Source organism: Histoplasma capsulatum, genomic scaffold, assembly GCF_000149585.1.
Source record: "Histoplasma capsulatum NAm1 scaffold_6 genomic scaffold, whole genome shotgun sequence".
In the NCBI taxonomy this organism is placed as follows: Eukaryota; Fungi; Ascomycota; class Eurotiomycetes; order Onygenales; family Ajellomycetaceae; genus Histoplasma; species Histoplasma mississippiense.
This window is the reverse complement of record NW_001813977.1, coordinates 371865-391192: the sequence shown is the minus strand read 5'-3', so window position 1 is coordinate 391192 and position 19328 is coordinate 371865. Positions and strand designations below refer to the sequence as shown.

Genomic DNA, 19328 nt, shown 5'->3' with positions numbered 1-19328 from the left:
TTGGATTTTCACGGATTTTCACTCTTTCTCTGCTGTCGATGCTATCACCATCTTCGTTCCTCGTTTCCACTTGTTTGCCCTTACTTTTGGCTCCCTTGAAACCTCACCCAAGTCTCTTATCCGGATAACACTGTTTATCTAGATCAAAAGTCACCACGTTGCAAATATCCTTTGCCTAACCAACCTACGTTCCTTTCCATTTTCGTCGACCAACGAAACTATATCTAGTTTTCTTTACTTATTTCAGCGAGCGATTAGTTTCCTTCAACTGTGAACCGGGAGGGGTTTGAAGCTTTCGTGTTGCTATGTGTCTGTCATACTTATACGTCTTTCCACGGACTATATTGTTATATTTTGTTCCAGTTTTAATATGTTTAACTTTAATTTCTGCTTGTTTTCTGATTGCTTTAGTACTATCGTTTTCTTGTTGTATCCCTTCTCTCCCTTTCCTTTTCGTTAGTCTACGGAGGCGGTGTGTGGTAAACATTCATGGTAGGGCAGGTTAACAACATGCCCCTCCATTCAATGAGCCAACGCTGTCCTGTGCTGTGGGATATATTGGCTGAGTGTCTAAAAAGAAGCAGCAACATTGCACAAAGAGGCAGAGGTGCGCCAAAAATTCAACTGACAAATAACTTTTTAAAAAGTAGAACAGATGTTTAATATATGAGAAAAAAATCAGCGCGGGAGGGAAGAAGAGAGCGGAACCAAAATGGCTCCCATTCATACGTTCACTAAGGGAATAGTATCACACACGTCTTTCCATTTTTTGCACTTCTTGCTCTGTTATTCCTTTGCCTTCTCTTAAAGGTCCGTTATATACATACTTATTTCGCTCATTTTCCATTCCTATCGGCCACCATGCTCGCTATCATTCCTATATCACTGCTGCTGTTTAATGTTCAATCAATTGCGCAAGTACATGTTTTTCTATTTTTGCTTTATCTTTTCTAGCATTTCTGTTTCCTGTTGTTGTAACGTGCCGTCTTGCTTTTGTCGTTTCCTTTCCTTTTCCTTTTATTTTCTTTTTTTGAGAAAAATTTATCCTTGCTTTTATGACTGCATTATTACTATTATTATCCACCTAAGTATTTAGCCAAAATTATTACTGATTCAACAAAAAGAACATGGTTTATCTTCTTCTGCAAGTTGTCGCATTCGTCCATTTCCTGTAAAGTGCCGGTCTCGTCCAGCGCTGACTCTAATTTGCGCTCCAGGAATAATAAAATTCCGATATAGTTTTTTTTTAATACACTCCGCATCCAAGAATACTACCCAGGCGCAATAGGAATTGAATTACACTTTGATTAATGGCATTTGAAGGACATCGTAATATTTCCAAAGGGCTGCCCATCAACTAAGAAAGCATACCCATCTCTTTCCTTGTTTTCTACGTCCAATCTCTGCTAATATATGACGCGAAACTTGGAAAACTTCTCTTAGAAGTGAGCCTACCGAGCAAAACAAAATTGGAGAAGAGCAACATCTATCCAACTATGCCACCAAAATCCACAAACAACCCTCGCCGCCCCCCAACCATCTCCACATCCTCGCGCCGCACCGCCATTCCCATCGACAGCGCTTCACCCACGCCCACGCCCGCAATTGCAAGTGCAGACCCAACCAACCCTCCCATAGACCCAAGCCTCACGCCGCTTCGTTCCCGAAATGTCCCCTCTCCCTCTACCATAACTGCCAGCGGCTCACCACCCCGCGCCGGGGTCCAACGTCTCCAATCGCTAAAAAAGCGCACCCCGGCCGGCTCCCTGATCCCGCTAAACCCAGATGGCACAGCACCTAAACCAACCTTACGCTACCAGCCTCGCGCGGTTGTGCGGAAGAGTAAAGAGGAACGCGAAGCGTTGGAGAGACTTGAGGTGGAGAGGCAGCAGGAGAGGCTTAAAGAGGCTGCTGCACTGAGGAAGGTCGATGCGGTTGCGGCGGGGAGGGGTGGAGATAGATTGGTGAGAGGGAGAGGGAGGGGTATGGGGAGGGGGAAGGGGATGTTTGTTGCGGGTGATGTTTCAGGGCCTTTAGGGTCTGGAATGTCGATTCGGAGTCGTGGGGGTGGGTTTGGTGGGGCGTCGGGCAAGGGAAAGCATCGGTATGGGCATGGGACTAGATCGGGTGCGGGGAAGGTTCATGGGCCTTGTGCGGGCGAAGAGTGAAGGATGAGGTTGGCGGGATAGATGGTTCTGGTGGGAGTGGGGATATTCGTCCGGATGAAGGGAGTGACGGAGGCCCCAGGTTCAGTATCGAGCAGATCAATATCATTAGCGATGATGAGCAGGAGCTGGGAGAGGAGGGTGATTTTGAGGAGGGGAATGGGAAAGGGAAAATGCGTGTTCGATCGCCTGTGGGCGATCGTACGGGAAAGGGGCTGAGGCCGGTTCGAGTTGAGAGACAGGAGCACCAGGAGAGGTCGATTGGGATCAATACTGATGCTAGCTCGGAGAAGTCTGCTGAGTTGAGAAGGCAGGCCAGAACGAAGGTGAAGGAAAAGCACGGCGGGGTGGAGAGTTTGTTTGTACAAGACAGCGAGGAAGAGGCTGGTGATGCTCGTGGGGGTGAAGGTGACGATTTGGTAGAAATAACTTCCGAGAAAGCGGTTGGTGGTACATTATATGGAGGAATACGAATTAAGGAAGAGCCTACGGATGACAGAGATGTGCTTATGGCCGACTCCATACCGCAAGGCGTGGACGACCGTCCTGCGACGACTGATACTGGGCCTCTAGCACCCGCCGCCCTAAAGCCGAAAGCTAGAAAAAATAAAGTTACTGTCCATGATCCGCGGAGCAAACTGCAGACAGAGGAAGAGCGTCAGGAATGGGACCGTCACGAGCAGGATATAGAGCATATCAAGCAGGCCTTGGGGACAATAACCACTCACGACCCGCCTGCGGAAGAGTCACAAGGCACAGAACAGGAAGATGAGACAAAAGCAGTCGAGGCACCCAGGGACGAACGTTCTGGGCGACTCTTCCTCATTCAGTTTCCGCCCATGACACCCAATCTCGTCCCGCCGTGGCCGGATATGGATGAGATGAACCAAGACGTAGTTGAAACAGGCGCACGCGCATCAACGCAACAATCTCCTAATCCCACAATTAAGAAAGAGGTCACCGATGGCCTGACCGCCCCAATGCCCACCCTTCCCAGCAACGGTACGGTTATTCCCTCCCCGTTAATCACGGCCACAAATCCCACTCTCCCACCAGGGCGGGTGGGTAAGTTGAACATCCACCAATCCGGTCGGGCAACAATAGACTGGGGCGGGATCAGCTTTGAGTTGACCAAGGGGAGCGATGTGGAGTTCTTGCAGGATGCAATTGTGGCATCCGGGGAGCAGCCGAAGCCTACTGGAACCGACGAGGGACTGCATCCGGCTGACTTTGAGGCAAAGACAGTATGGGCGATGTCGCAGGTTAACGGTAAGTTTGTGGTAACGCCTGATTGGGAAGCATTACTTGGGATATGAGTGAAGCATAAAGCACATTTGGAAGTGACTGAAGGTCTTTCTCTGCATTGCATATGGAATTGGCGTTTCTTTTTTCTTAAAATTTGATATTATGTTTTGAGCGTTTGATGAAGTCCCATGCCTAGAATATGTCATGGAATATATCCATCCATATGTTTCCCAAAATCTTAATTTTACCATCATTACGTCCACTTTTAACCGAAATGCGTAGTTCTGGGCTGGATATTCCACCGTTTCATTTTCTAAAGGTCTTGATCTAAACCTACATCTGAATTGGAAGATACCGTCTCGGCATACCACTGGAGACTCCGTGCCAGGTTCATCAGACATACAGCACATCCATCATCCCCTATTTTAGACGAGAGCTGTGATTATATCTTCAAATTTTAGATTGGAATCATCGCATCTCTCGCCAAAGGGATATTATACCCAGTCAGTGGAGGTCTGCATCTGCATGTCACTGCAATTGTAATGAGCTGTAGAGAATGTGACAAGGCAATGTATCTCTCGAGACCTGTGATCAAAGCCGCCATCTTTTGAGATACATCATACATATATGTATAAGGGGAGAGCGATGACGTTGAAATATGTGTGCTTAGTCATGCAACTCTAGGGCCCAACTAGAGCCAGGTTAGGAAAGGTGCAGCAGCAACCGTGACGCTATCGCTGCAACTGATTTAGCGCGATATCGGGTCAATTAACACCAACACAAAAAGAGTTCGCAGACAAAGGCTAACCACTCAACCAAAAGATCATACACAACAACAACATCTAGCGTTTGTTATTGGAACCCATGCCCTATATAGTTCAACCCCTCGGGGGATGCTTGGGAGTGCTAAGTGCTTGCAGCAAGGGTGCTGCCAGACGACCTACCCAATGCCAGCGTGCAGTACGGGGTAATGGGAGACCTCAAGCGCTAACTGGTAGAAAAGGGGACAAGCCGAGCAATCCAATCCCTCCAACAAACTACACCAGTGTTTGACTGGAAATAACTCAATAGTTATTGATCACACAGTTCTCGAATGGAAGTTAAACCAAGTTGGCTACCATCGCAGTTTCAAGATATGTTAAATTTGAACGCCAACTTGGAAGTCTTGATCCTCTTTCTACTTTTGTTCTTTCATGACTATCTCAAGGGTCATTGTTATTGAGGGCACTCACGTTTCTGCAGCGTTGCTGTAGTTAAGATTGGAATATGCTTTTGATGATGCAAGTGCGCTGTACAGTTTAGGCTGGCTACACAAGTTTTTCTCCGGGCTTTGTCTGCAAGGACGAGAGCCCTCATAGTTTACTACAACAAAGGTAGATTATTTCTTTCCTTTGAATCTCCCTAGCAACTGGAAAAACTATCTACTATTCTTGGGTTTCTTTGTTTTAAAACATTTAACATCCCCAGGAACCCAAGGGCCTCCACTGGCGCACTGGTGTCTCCGGAGGTCTGTCTCATCGATACCCTGTTATTGTTTTCCACGATTTCGAGGACAAGTGGGTGATGCCATTCAGACGCGTATTTGGCGGAACTTCGGGGGGCCATTGTATCTCGGTAGAATCCAATTTGGGATGGTATACTGTTGTACAGTTTTTGATACTCTTTGTCTATCATTTGCTATAAGTGTGTTCATCTGCGATTCATTTAAATTGAGTCGAAGCTCCTATGGCTCGAGTCAGTTAGTCCCGCTTCCGTTTTTCCTGCTCAAGGTCTTGTTCTATTCATCATATCTCTTCCTGGAATCACTTTCTACTCCTGACGGACAGGTAACAAAATGCGATTAGGAACCTTTATATATCTCCTGGCCCGTACGCTGTGTCTCGCCCATTGTGTTCTAGGAGAAGAGAAACAGACGAATGTTCCCAAAAATCAATGTTATGGACTATGCTTGGATCCATCCGTTCTCCAGAAAGGCTCCGAATTAGATGGGGAAAAAGAAGCTCTGAACAAAGACGAAGTCATTCCTTCTATAACGTATGCGCCAGTGCATTTGGTATTTAATTAGATTCATCTAACGAAGGAAATAGTTCATCGAACAACTTCATCAACTACTGTAACGGGAAGACATTAACAAACGGCACCAAGATCAATGAAGGATCTTGCAACGGCATCCGTGAGTAGCTCTTGATTCTCACAATGCAACTCCTAGCAAGATTATCTCTAATGCCACCACAGCCATGGGCGAGATTCCATCAACAAAACACATGGTTTCTACTCTCATCACGTCTCCGTTGCCAGGTGATGAATTCAAAGTCAATCAGACGATTACTTTCAAGGTCGCAGTCAAGAACATCGAAATGGGCTTCTACACAAATTCGAATGTGGCATTCCTCTCCGCACCACAGTCGCTAAATTGTGAAGGACTCGTACGAGGTCACACACATCTCACTGTTCAGTTTATGGGCCCCAACACTCCAACTATTCAAGCCTTAGACGCGAGCAATCCGACTTGGTTCAAGAGCGTCAACAATCCGCATGCCGTAAATAAAACTGACGATTTCACCGCTACGCTTGAAGGGGGCCTTGGGAAGCCGGGGTTTTATCGCGTTTGCACTTTGACAGCAGCAGCCAACCATCAACCTGTCATTATGCCTGTTCCCAATCGGGGTGCACAGGATGACTGCACGAAATTCAAGGTGATTTCTGGATAAAGTGAAGGGACAATATCAGCAAAACAGGAGAGACATCGAACACTGCTTTTATGGTTATCCTCCAGAACTCAGCTATCTGATTTTTGCCCCTCGACCTTTCTCCCCCTACAACTTCAAACTCACCATTCACGCGCCCAATGACAAGTCGTTTTGTATCGTTCGCTCTCTCTTCTAGCGACAAATCTGCCATGCAACCATCATTTTCTGATTGCGCAATACTGCTGAAGGTTTCCCTTGGACCTATCTCATTCTCGCATGTAGAACAATAATATGAAAGTGTGACGCCGCTGAAAGCCGGCGAGTAAGATTCGATATTTTCGGCGTCCTGTCGGTGGAAGAGCCCAGGCAAAAAATTTTTTAGCTGTACTTAACATTTCTGGTACACCGTGCCTCTCCAGGTGTAAGAGGGAGTTGTATGGCATGAGGGGTTTGTTTTTGTATCACCTTGTCAATTTTTTGAAGCTGAAAGGCCAGACTGAACGGATCCCAACAGGCTAGAACTGTTGCATGACTTTCAGGTGGCTGTCCTTCCGTAAGCTGTTAGTATCGAATTATTAATGGAGCCGCCTTGACTCCCAAGTAGGAATTGCATCCTGGAATTGCAACGGAGTTTTAATCTCGTCTCTGAGGTACAGAATTGATAGAGCATAGATCGTTATCTACGCAACAGAGTGACTGGTCTGGGCTTGCTGACTCATGCCCCACACAGTAGAACCCCATGTGCTGCCCGATATGGAAATGTTCCACGATGATCGTCCCCCAGACTGACATCAGTCCTCCTTTTGTCGCACGGCCATCCATCAACAATCAATAGATGCCCGTTTTCATTCGCCATAAAGAACCTGCAATCCGCCTTAATCCTCCTCTTGATCATCTGCTGATTCAACATCTCCCACTTGGACGAACGTAGTACTGCGTATGATCATTATTGTTTGAAGCCAATACACACCTCAATCCCATCCGAGAAAACTGCTCGTTTTTGCGCTTCTTTCAGCCAGAAAGACGACTGTGAATGCGAAATACGAGCAAAGAGGGAGGAACTGTTGTTTTTCTTTACGATTACGCGACAGCCAGATCAAAGAATATCGTTGCGACCATTTCTCGGATAACTTGCAGGCAAATATTTGCTATCGGTCTCAGAACGGGGCAGACTGAAAGTTGGACTTGCAAAGGCGGGGGGATATAAAGAAGACAAACCCACTTGGTTGAGCCTTTGGTACGGGACCTGTGTTTTGAGTTTCCGCATTCGTCAGATCCGTTCCAAGGTTACTTGGCCATTGAGTTTGAGGCAATCTAAACTCTATCCCATGGTTTCTTTGTTTGAATACAAAAGTTCCATTTGAAACGCCCATTCCTTATTATAGGGAGACAGACAACACTAACACCGTGTAGATTCTTATCTTATCAGAAATTTTACAGCATCACATGAATGAGAAGTCAGCTTCTTCCACCTCTTTAGTACTGGCGAAATCGCGTATCCATACCATCCTCGAAGCCATCCGATATTGACAATTACCTAAAGACGACCCGTGCAGAAATCCAAAGTGCCGCACTACACAACTAGAAAAAAAGAAATCACACACAGGTGAAAATGAACGGCTATGGAGGAGTCGTCCATTCCATGAGGCCTGGCGACGTCCACCCCATTCCTTTCACTCCTGTACCATCCATGGGGGCAGAATTGGGCATTATGTTTGGCTTCATCTTCTTATCGATAGTGACCATGCTTGTCTATTGGTATTTCTGGCAAGGTATGTAGTACATCCATCAATGGCGTCAAAGCCCGCGCCTGTCCCGCACTTCCATCTTACAGATGTAAATACATAACATAAACATTCGCATAATCCTTTCCGATCCACACATTGCTATGGAATATAGACTGACAGAGCCCTCAGCCGCCCAAAAGCGCAACGCTGCCATAGAAGTTGCTCGCCGTGAGGCCCTCACCGCGCAAGAGCGACTTCGGCGATCCGAGAAACAGAGGGAGCAGGGCGTGGACGATAATAGTGATCATAATGGCTTTGCGGTATCAGGAGCTGTTGACGGGATGCCGAGTCGATCGACTCGGAACGGCACGGGTGCGAATGGGTTTGGGTTTGGCGATGCCATGCAGGATTTGATTGTTTAACGAATGATATGTTCGTTCGCTAGTTTTGTTGATGCGTATTGGTGGTTGTCTGGTGCTCTCTTTCGGCAGTTGGGTTGGGTTCTGAGATTACAATTGGGAACGACGGATATGGGCGTCCCTGTTACTACTGTACATTGTTTGAAAGGCGTTGGAACGTATGTTTTTGTAAGACACTTTTCATGTACCTTCGGTTCGCGTGCAGTTTTCTTTTTGCTCTTTGGGATTACCACTTTGATTACGACCCCTATATACCCTTACTACCATCGGTAACACCGACATCTCGCGACTATTTATTAGGAGTTGCAGCGACCTTTTGCGCTATTTTTGCGAGGTGCATTATATGCCTGCTGATTTGATGTCGAAAGTTTCTTCTTCCACCAGAAAGTTGCGGCAATAAATATGTAGCCGCCGGTGACAATTTTCAGTCTGCTTGTATATACTTTTATACATCTATCAACCAAAATCCAAACCCGTATCAACAGACCACAAGACCAAACCCAACCGTCCACTGCACCGACCCAATAACCGCAACCAAAAGGCCTAGCGCAACACCAGTTGTAACCAACCCATAAACGTACGCATGCTCATGGTCAAGACTATCCAACTCAGCCACCCACGTACTCACCGTTGTCGTACAGCCACAGAACCCATCCATAATGCCCTGCAATACCTGACATCCAGTGAGACGAGATACGCTAACGGCGGCTGCCGCAACGGCAGCGGAAGCGGGGGAAGAGGAGGATGCAGGCACAGCAAGCACATTCGTCGACCTCTGCAGGTCATAGCACATAGCCAGCACCAAAGTGCCGAAGATATTCGCTGTGAATGTCCCTAAGGGAAACTTGGGGATTCGGCTGTTAAGTAATAACGAGACATAGAATCGAAACAGACAGCCTAGGGGTGCGAAGACGACGGCAAACACGACACTGCCGCGCCAATGCTCGCGGACTCCTAGAGAGCGATCAGGAGGCCAGATGGCGAGGAAGACAGCGCCGAGCCAGGAGCCCATGGCTAGAAAAGAGATAAAGGGGTCGACATATCTTCGTGAGAAAATGTAGGGGATTACAGGGGTGTATTTGTCCATGAAAATGGCGAGGTGGGAGCCGAGGATTAATGCACCGATGCTGAGGGAGAGGGTGTAGATTATTATGGCGAGAACGGCCATGAAGCCGTATCCACCATTGCGCGGTACGGGAGATGCTGGGTGCCCTGGCGTGGGGAGATCATTCGCTAGCGCGAGGAAGACGTCGAGCATGAAGGTCGAGAAGGAAGTGAGGGAGCCGCAGAAGCCGGTTGTGAGGCCAATGTAAAGGGGTATAGTTTTTTTGATAGATTTATGGATTTTGAGGGATTGGGCTGGTTCCATAGGTGGCGTCACCGGTTCCTCTTTCGGGCTATCTACATCGTTGTGTTCGGAGACTCGAGATTGTCGCTCTGAAGGCGGATGCTGTTGGTGGGTATGGGAACGCGAATACCGCCGTCGGAGTTGTTTCATAGGATGCGGCAAATGAGAATGAGAAGATAGATTGGAAATATGGCCATTTGGCGCGCTAGATTCGTGTCCGGGATGCTTTCGCTTCCACTGTCCCCATTCTTCGCGAAACAGTTTTCGGTCCTCAGCTAAGAATCCCATAAGTAAGCATCCTCCAACATTTGCCCATGTAACTGCAGTGATTAAAGGTGCTCCGGGATAAGAAGTCAACCACTGCAGCCCAATCCGAGCCAGTGCTCCAAGTATTGAGAAAAACACCAGATATGAGATTGTATAAAGGCGAGTAGCATAATCCGATAATCTGGCCTCGATTCCTGCAACTCGTTCAACGGTCGGGGGCGGCGTCGTAACACGAGACTCAGCACTCTCGAGAGCCGCCCAGTCACCCCGCCAGGACGACACGCGTTCGACGGGAGGAGGTACAGCAAACTCAGTCAGAGGTCCATTGCGCTCTAAATCTCTTCGGAAAGTCGCTTCACGGATATGTTTTCTTTGCAACTCTGCTTCTGCATCTTCAAGGGTATCTGGGAGGGCGCTCTCAGTGAGGTCTGCGACTCGTCCCTCTTCCAATCTGCGGCCTTTTCCCCTCCATCCTGACTGTGCTTCTTCGAGACTTGGGCCCCGGGTCAATTCCGAGTCGCCAAGCGCCTCCTCCTGAGCTTCTTGTCCGCTGTGGGAACGGCGAAAATGAACTGACGATTTTTCGTCATCCATGCTTGAAGTATACGTTCGAAAGGTCCCCCATTAAAATGTACATTTCTTTTTCACTGGGCCCTCTTGATATAGCAAAAGTGTGAGCTTAATTCAATTCACTGCGGCGCCAAGCAAAACTTCCAAGAATCACGAACATTACCTCGATGTTACCAGAATGCAACGGGAACTGCTGCGTCGATACACACGCCATAGCCCTTTCCCGGATGCTGTGTTTCCAAACGGGAGACAGCATATTTGTTCGAATATTCAGAGTATAAGTGTTGATGGGAAGTCGAGGAGGTTAAGCTTGCCGAGATAGACATAGTACATCATGTGACAGGCTTAGCGGTAATATTAATACGCTCAGTAATATTGGGTACAAAAAATGGTGGGGGGGCAGGCCGAAATTATGAAGCTGTTGTGGGGCAAACGGGACGCATTCCGGCCCGATACCGTAGCATACAGCCCTCATAGTTAGTTACACAGGTTGATAAGATAAGCATCCCTACCGCCTTGCTCCACCATATCAACATCGTCTTTTCTTCCTTTGTCTCGACAGACATAGGAAGAGTTAATGAATCGTCGCTCAAGCTCCTAAATACGAGTAATCGCTAATATTCCTCCAGGACAGCCAGAAGAACCATGGCGTCCGCCTTCTCAAATAACACACATGTTTCCCAGCATCCTTGTCTTCGCGCGAAGCTCTCTCAGCTGCGCTCCAATGCTACCAGCTGCAAGGACACAAACAGGTTAATAAATGACATTGCTATGATAATTGGCTGTGAGGCTTTGGGTGCCAGTTTGCAGGTCACTCCGAGTGGTATGGTGAGCACTTACTCCTCCTTCCTTCTCTGTCGAGATAAAAGAGCGGGAGCAGGAGGATACCGTGTAGCAGAAACACAGTCAATCTTACTCTTTTCTCCTAACATATATTGTAGGGTACAACACCTCTTGGGTATGAATATTCCGAAGAAACCGTCATAACTGAAAACATCGCACTGGTCCCAATTCTCAGGTCAGGCCTGGGAATGGTACAAGGTTTGTTACCCATTGTTCAACCACGCCAGCCTTTCAGAGCCTTCAGTCCGGTCGTTTGTTTGCCAATCCAATCTCCTAACTGCCTTCACCACCCAGCAATCCAAGATCTCCTCCCCTCACCCGTTGCAGTACACCATCTGGGACTATTCCGCGAACCAACCACTCTCCACCCGGTCGAATACTACAATAACCTTCCATTCAAGCCTCTTGCTGAAAACCCACAGAAAAACGCTGCCGCTGTTTCTCTTGCCATCATCGTTGATCCGATAATCGCCACAGGGGCCACTTGTGCGGCTGCGATCCAGACTTTGAAGGAATGGGGGGTCTCTAAGATATTAGTTCTTAGTGTGTTGGCGAGTGAATGTGGAGCAAAACGGGCAGCGGAGGAATGGCCGGAAGGGGTGGATGTTTGGCTGGGCGGTGTCGATCCGGGATTGGACGCAAAGGGGATGATAAAACCTGGTGTAGGTGACGTTGGGGATCGGCTGTTTTTGGCGTTGGGAAAATGAAGGCTTCCTATCGGGCCGTGGTCATCTTTGTTTCGGGAGTGAATGAATCAGTGGGAAGTGTGTTTAGGCCAAGGGGGTTAGGTGAATGAAGGGAAAGCAGATACGCCAAAATGTGAGTAATGTGTCCCAGGCTGTTAGATGGTTAATGAAGACGTAGAAATACCCGACATGTTTTGTTTGTGCTTTTTTTTAAATCAGATGGCGGAGTACTTCCGTTGTAATTAACGAGTTCCATAGGGGCTGCCATTATGCTGTGTCGATTCAGGGACGGGTCCAATTCCGGTTTTATATTCTACATTTTAATATCACGTTTTCATATTTTTCTGATACAGATACAATTTTCACAATCTCTCCTATCCAGTATTCCTGAATATCTGATGCCAAAGTTGTGAGAAAGACATCAATATCTTTCAAGATCAACGGAATGGCTCACAAGCCCGTAACCCTACCGCATCTGCCTTCGGCATCGGAACATATGCCGCGGATTCTATTCTGACACTGACGAATGTATGGTTGTTAAGCTTTCAATAGACGTGATGAAGCGGACAATGAAGGCTTTTGTGATCAGCTTTGCAGTAAGCAGTGGGGTGTATGTATCCCGAGCTCTTTTTCCACACAATCTAGAAGGAAATAATAAGCAGCGGCAACTATTTACAACGCGATTTTAGTTCTCCCCTTTGTGCTCGCAACAAGTTCTCTTCCACAGCACACACCATTTCTCCAATGGTATCTGCCAAAGGAAACCCTTCGCCCTCATGTTCAGGAGGAGGTAACTCCCGCTAAGATAGGGCTGACCGTAGCGGGTGCACATTGGACAGTACAAAGAAGGAGATACTCCTCCACAATCGAGGCGGATATGGCTGTATCAAGCCTTTATAAGAGTATACTATGGACATCTTACAACTACGCTGGCCGGGAGAGCGGAGGCAAGGAGCTGGACACCGATACTACTGAGATATGAGGGTGCAGTCTGCAGGTGCAAATTATCATCACGTCCTTGACACACACGCACACACACACACATATATATGTGGATTGCAAGGCGAGATGGCGAATACAGAGAACAGTTCCTGGAGTGACCCACCCGCCTTCCGGCCCTCCACCATTCTCACCTCATCGCCAACCACTGCCAAAACAACATCTGACGGCGGATGCTGAGAAAAAGTGCCTCAAGGCACAGACGTCGACTTCACTGACCACGCCAGTCAGGAGTCAGACACCACTTGAGGGTATCGACTCTTAGCTTAGGCCTAGGCGGCTTTGGCAGCAGGAAGACCCTTCAGCCGGACAGAATGTGAGTTCGGAATGAAATTTGCAATTTTATGCGCGCAGGGGTTCAGGGTTGTGGGATTCCTTGGTTGGGACCAATGAATTGTTGTGCTGGGGTTCCCTGGGGGAAAACAAATGGGAATGAGCAAGGCGTTGGTAGGAGAAAGGGGGCCACGAGGGGAGGGGGAACAAGAAGCGTCATATTATCAAATTTGACTGTTCGTCAAGGATACCAGATGAATGTGCGAATGTGGAAACAAGGTGAACATTCATTGATGCTAATAGTAAGTCATGATTTCGAGATTTCATGGTGTGCCTTATCGGTCCAGAGAAGCCCAACGTAAGTGACGACCAGCACGATAGGAAGATATTTAGGGGTAAAAGAAAGAAAGAAATCAAAAAGAGGCTGAAGTTGAAATCTTTCCCCAAATATCCGCGCGCGCCTGGCATGAATGCGTACAGGCTCCACCTCACTCGTTTTATTCCCTCCTCCCTCCTCTTAATAGTAATTGATTATGATTATTCCCCAGCCGCTTTTTCCGTGGCTTCAGGCCCTTGACTGTCCAGGTTCACGTCCATGTCAATGTCCCTGTCCCTTTCGCCGGGGCGCCCTCGTCATCAACGAAGAAAACCAGTGCTCGCTTGGCCCAGGTCCGCATTGTTCGTGTAAAAGGGACTCAGTTGAAAGAAAGGAAGGAAGGAAGGAAGAAAGAAAGAGAGAAGGAGAGAAGGAGAGAAGGAAGAAGAGAATCAAAAAACAAAAAACGCCCACGAAAGATGTCTCTCTCTTAGCTTTTTCTTCTTCATTTCGTTTACGGTTTTTCCTGGCCGGACGAGTATGTAGCACTCACAACCCTCTTCTCTGCTTGGTTGGGATGACAAGGATCCCTATCCGTACAAACATTCGCTCTCGCAAATGCTCACCTGCAACTAAAGAGAGAGTATCTGGATGCATCGACAGATGCCATCTGGCGCGATATCAGAAAATGCAAGGCATGCCTGTCTAAGGAATATTCATAACATAATACAGATAGATGGGTAGGGCTGACAGAAGCCGGGAGGCCTTGCTGGTCACCGGCCATGGAAGAGGGATGCATCACTCGTGGATGGCTCCATCCATCGTGGAGACATTCCGAGTGCACGGCCGTCGTCGCCACCTTCTGGAAGACTGAAGGCCCCGCCTAGAGCACAATCTGACACATCAAGAGATTGCGAATCCGGGGTATCGAGAGATTGCTTTCATTTTTCTTCTTCTTCTTTTCTTTTATTAATCTCTTGTCCTGACCATATCTTGATTTAACAAGGAAAGTACGGAGTATGGTGTGCAAATTTCCGAAAGCGTATCACACTGGAGGCCCACGCGCACCGCCATTCTTTTCCACAAGTCTCTTCGCAGAAGGAGTGCTAAGAGTTTCAAAGCTGAGACACACGACCGAAATGAAACAATGATCAGTGCATCGCGTGGCTGTCAGGTTGCGGGGTTCTCTGTGTTTATTGCATCGTGCCAACAATAAGCGATACAAGACAGGAAGTTGGCGAGCTGGGACTGGACCGCGAGTTAGCGAGAGGTTGGCACAGTGTCATGGTAGCTTACATGCATTTACGCCAACACCCACACGTATCATGGGATGAGCCTTGGACCTCTGACCCCCATGTAGGTGAGAAAGTAGTTCTAGAAAAGCGCTAATTGACAGCAACAAACAGTCATGGAAAGGTCACGTTACCAACCTCTATTCTCATTGGCCGTGGTTTGTTTTGTGCATCCACGTTCGGGGAAATTACATAGTTAAGTAACCGGGCCCTAGATGATTTGTAAGCTGCCGCTCACCTGCAACCTCTGGTCGGCCCCTCGTTCCGAGGGTCCGCCATCTCAACGTTATCCGCCATCTCAACGCGATTATTTTCAAATACGCGAATCTCTTTTTTCAAAATGCAATAATCAACCAATGTGATGACTTCTACATATATTTTAATAGAGAATAAGATCACAGAGGCTCTAGATTCCATAGCCGATATTGAAAAACCCAATATCAAAGCATTGGCAAGAGATTATAACCTTCCCTATTCCCGTCTGCTCAATCGATACAATGGCCGTGCTCCGCGAACTCATCGACCTCCTGCTAATCGACTTTTATCTTTTGAGCAGGAAAAATCACTTTGTCAGTATATAGAAGCTCTAGATAAGCTATGCCTACCTCCCAATCGATCGATGATCTTTGGTGCTGCTCGATTCCTACTTGCGCAGAGCCATACAGATTCTACCACACCTGCACCTGGGCTTGGAGAGCACTGGGTCAAAAGATTTCTCAAACGCCATCCAGAGTATAATGTACGCAAGCAGAAGACCATTGATATATTACGGAAACAGGCTCATCAACCATCTCATATCCTTGATTGGTTTAACCGGTTCAAAGAAACAGTCAATAAATATGGAATTCAAGATTGCGATATCTACAACTTCGATGAAACAGGGTTCAGAATAGGAATTGGACATGATCAATGGATTGTAACGCGAGATCCTCGAAGACGGGCCTATGTTGGAAGTTCAAATAATAGAGAAAGTCTTACTATCATTGAAGGAGTTGCAACTGATGGCTTTACCATTCCTCCCTTATATATTCTCACCGCGAAGCAGCTACAGGAGCGGTGGACAGATGAAATAGAGAAGGATGCCATGATAGCTACATCCGACACTGGGTATAATAATGATCAAATCTCTTTTCAGTGGATTCAGCATTTCCATCGGTCTACAAAAGCTCGCAACAAAGGAACCCACCGTCTGCTTCTATTAGATGGATTTGACTCCCATTGCACCTTTGAATTCATGGATTTTTGTGAAAAGAACAACATCATTCCCTTCTATCTCATCCCGCATACGAGTCACCTATTACAACCTCTGGATGTTGGTGTTTTTCAAGCCTTTAAGCATCATCATTCAGTGGCAGTTGAAGAAGCAACAAGACGCGGCTGTGAGAAGTTCACAAAGGTTGAATTTCTTCATGCTATCACCTCCATACGAAAAGCAACATTCAGAGTTCATACAATCAAACATGGATGGGAAGCAACTGGCCTACTTCCATTCAATCCTTCAATTGTCCTTAATAAATTGCGTGAATTCGAGACTACTCCTTGAGAATCTTCAAATTCAGATTCCATGGATTCAGATACTTGGTATACTCCTTCAACTGTACGCCAATTCAACCGATATAAACGCAAACTCGAGGCTTTGGAAGAGGAAGATGAAGATAACTATGATGAGGACTATATATATGAAGGATTACAGAAGCTTTATAAGGGTAGTATTGCAATGGCCAATACAGTGGCTCTTTTGCAGGAGGAGCTCTCGCAGACAACTGCCGCCTCGGCTGCTCGCAAACGCCGTCTGAACGGCTCACGGAGGGTAGTTCATAAAGGAGGAGTCATCTCTGCAGATAATATTCGCAAAATGACAGCTATTCATCATCAGATTGGTATTGAGGAGGCATTGGAGAAGTTACGGCCAAAATGGAAGAAGGTTATGAAGGAACTTAAGAGATATTGCAGAGACAAAGGCATTTATGTTAATGCCACCAAATTTACAAGGAATTCACGGCAATAGTTCATTTACAATATAATCTATTTGTATCTATCAAATATAGATTCATTGGTTGATAAATCAACTGAATATCATGGGTATAAGTGGGCAGTAACGTTGAGATGGCGGATAACGTTGAGATGGCGGACCCTCGGAACGAGGGGCCGACCAGAGGTTGCAGGTGAGCGGCAGCTTACAAATCATCTAGGGCCCGGTTATATAAGTATATTGAGATTATTATCATATTACCATTATCACCAACCACATCTAAAAGGGAGCCACGCGCTATCATCTTTCAGTTTGGAGAGTTGTGTCGCAAACCTGCCATGCTGTTTCCACAGGAGAATGAATACCTAGATTTACAATGTGGCGTTCATCTCCACTTATCTAAAACAGAGCGTATCGTTAGTTAAAGGACAACATATCATGGATGTCGCTGCGATTATTTTATTTGGCAAGTAGCAAAGCGTCATCAAACTAAAACAAAAGTAAAATAGATGAATGTATATGAGCATCAGAAAAACGTTTCATCTTAAAACACCCCTACAACAGTATGAGATGACCGACCCTCTATAATATCATATATCATATGCAGAAACAAAGAAAGGGATAAATAAATGATAATGAAAATGAAAAACAGTTCCCATTGGAGGGAGATTCCCGTACCAGTAGCGCGAAATGCCGGCCAGCGAGTAATATTGTTACTGAGAAGCGGAAGGAGCACACAAAACAGAATATTATCCCTTATATCAAACACAAGAAGCGGGGGGTGAAAGGGACAGGAGGCGGGGTTGGTAGAAAGGCGAGGAAGTGGAGGTAAGAAGATGAGCAGTTGTGTATGGGCCCTGCAAAGCCTGTGAAAAGACAGGAGATGCAGAGTCACATTATAGGAGGGGAGCCTCCTCCATAACCTGTAGACCCACGTATACATATCGATATATATATATATATATATATAGATAGATAGATAGATAGATAGATAGATAGATAGATAGATAGATATAAGCGGTATGGGCAGATGGTATCAATGACATCTCCTGCTCCCCCATCAACCGTCGCCGTCGTTCCGTTCCAGAAAGCGGTTGATATGTCAAACAACATCAACGTCAACGCATGCTTACTCCCTAAGCAGTAATAGCCTAGCAGGAAAGGAACGATCCGCCAGTGACAGATGTACGATGGAGATAGACACCATTCTCCTTAAACATGACACTCACATGTGCCAGTGGTCGCAGACTATGTCCATTTCGTTGGTTGTCTGTTTCTGTCTGTTAAAATCATGGTGATACCACTGGAGCTGTTTGACGTCCCCGTTTTTCCTGCTCCTAGGGCCTGTCGGGGGATAGATTGCTAGAATTCCATGTCTATCATATATAGCCTATGAAGGGTGAGGGCAAGATAGAACAGAGACGTGCAGAGACTCATCGGAACATATATGCTAAAGCCAGGAAGACTGGTGAGTCATTATCTCTTCTCCCCTTTCCCTCCTTCCCCCAAGGGCAGCAGGCGGGATGGCCAGTGGGGGAGAAGGGTCCTATTTTGGAGCTCCCATAGCACGAAACAGTGGAAGCATGGCAGCCACTGTGATTCGATGCGTGGATGTGGATGAACCAGTGCGTGGCGCAGAACTGTCGAGTAGACGGCTGGCTACGACAACTGGGTTCTTTCAGCCATCCACTTGCCATTATTATGGCGTTTCTGGAGATAGAGAGAGAACAAGCATAGCCAAGCAATGGCCGGGGGAAGGGGGCGTCAGGGTGCGACGGCCTAGGGGCCTGGTAACGTTCAGGTGGAGGCTACAGGAAGCCCGATTCCGAAAGCAATCTAGGCGAAAAGACGAGAATATATAAGTCAGCAAAATATTCCGCCATATGAAAAATAGAAAATACAAAAAAAGCCAATTAAACTTAAAGGTGTGACTGGAAACCAATGGTGAAAAGTAACATCGTAGGTATGTACGTGTATATATGCAGAAATACAAAACTTAGCGCCTGCTTTCTGGCGCCAACAACGTCACACGAAGGAAGGATACCATGGGGGGTGTGCTCCCAAAACGCAACAGAAGACGAGAAGGCTCCCCTCCAATTCGTGCTTCCCGGTGCGTACTTATCCAAATTGCGCGAAATAGAATAAGAGGCGCGATCTAGACTCCCTCTTATTCGCTCATTTTATCTTCTTTCGTTTGAGAGGCGAGGCAGGGTTACAAGTTTCTGACATTGCCTAGCGTGCTGTTTGTGTGTGTGGCGCAGACTCTAAAAAGGTCTGCTAGCGCTAATGATGCCGCTTCGCGTTCTTCCTCACGTTCTCGTTCCCGCCTCGCAAATGCCAACACTACGCCAGTCCATAACTCGAAGAAAATTCCTACAAGTAGTCGAGCCTCTAGTCGAGTAGCTAAGAGAGATTTCAGCGCGCCTATTGGAAGATATTGAGCGATGTTTATTTCCAAGAGTAGAATTTCTTTTAGCCATTCGGTAGATACCGAGTGATATATCTGTTTTATTTTG

At 46.9% G+C, this 19328-nt stretch overlaps 7 protein-coding genes across 7 annotated transcripts; 4 read left to right on the top strand and 3 right to left on the bottom strand.

The window, feature by feature from the left end:
- Positions 1-18: 18 nt before the first annotated feature.
- HCAG_06447 (predicted protein) lies at positions 19-840 on the bottom strand (the record flags this gene model as incomplete). Its single annotated transcript, XM_001538792.1, has 4 exons — positions 19-130; positions 189-224; positions 321-339; positions 828-840. The coding sequence occupies 4 exons, from the start codon at positions 838-840 to the stop codon at positions 19-21; spliced, it is 180 nt and encodes a 59-aa protein (XP_001538842.1).
- A 656-nt stretch (positions 841-1496) lies between these two features.
- HCAG_06446 (predicted protein) lies at positions 1497-3727 on the top strand (the record flags this gene model as incomplete). The annotated part of the gene is made up of 4 exons (XM_001538791.1): positions 1497-2104; positions 2164-3230; positions 3270-3434; positions 3693-3727. The coding sequence occupies 4 exons, from the start codon at positions 1497-1499 to the stop codon at positions 3725-3727; spliced, it is 1875 nt and encodes a 624-aa protein (XP_001538841.1).
- A 1408-nt stretch (positions 3728-5135) lies between these two features.
- On the top strand, positions 5136-6121 carry HCAG_06445 (predicted protein; the record flags this gene model as incomplete). The annotated part of the gene is made up of 4 exons (XM_001538790.1): positions 5136-5148; positions 5255-5444; positions 5498-5583; positions 5646-6121. 4 exons carry the CDS (start codon positions 5136-5138, stop codon positions 6119-6121), a joined length of 765 nt encoding a protein of 254 aa, XP_001538840.1.
- Positions 6122-8724: 2603 nt separating this feature from the next.
- On the bottom strand, positions 8725-10455 carry HCAG_06444 (conserved hypothetical protein; the record flags this gene model as incomplete). Its single annotated transcript, XM_001538789.1, has 1 exon — positions 8725-10455. One exon carries the CDS (start codon positions 10453-10455, stop codon positions 8725-8727), a length of 1731 nt encoding a protein of 576 aa, XP_001538839.1.
- Positions 10456-11076: 621 nt separating this feature from the next.
- On the top strand, positions 11077-12942 carry HCAG_06443 (hypothetical protein; the record flags this gene model as incomplete). Its single annotated transcript, XM_001538788.1, has 6 exons — positions 11077-11259; positions 11373-11472; positions 11569-11936; positions 12314-12369; positions 12513-12556; positions 12800-12942. 6 exons carry the CDS (start codon positions 11077-11079, stop codon positions 12940-12942), a joined length of 894 nt encoding a protein of 297 aa, XP_001538838.1.
- Positions 12943-15325: 2383 nt separating this feature from the next.
- HCAG_06442 (predicted protein) lies at positions 15326-15926 on the bottom strand (the record flags this gene model as incomplete). The annotated part of the gene is made up of 3 exons (XM_001538787.1): positions 15326-15370; positions 15446-15508; positions 15876-15926. The coding sequence occupies 3 exons, from the start codon at positions 15924-15926 to the stop codon at positions 15326-15328; spliced, it is 159 nt and encodes a 52-aa protein (XP_001538837.1).
- Positions 15927-16404: 478 nt separating this feature from the next.
- HCAG_06441 (predicted protein) lies at positions 16405-16848 on the top strand (the record flags this gene model as incomplete). Its single annotated transcript, XM_001538786.1, has 1 exon — positions 16405-16848. One exon carries the CDS (start codon positions 16405-16407, stop codon positions 16846-16848), a length of 444 nt encoding a protein of 147 aa, XP_001538836.1.
- Between the last annotated feature and the right edge of the window lie 2480 nt (positions 16849-19328).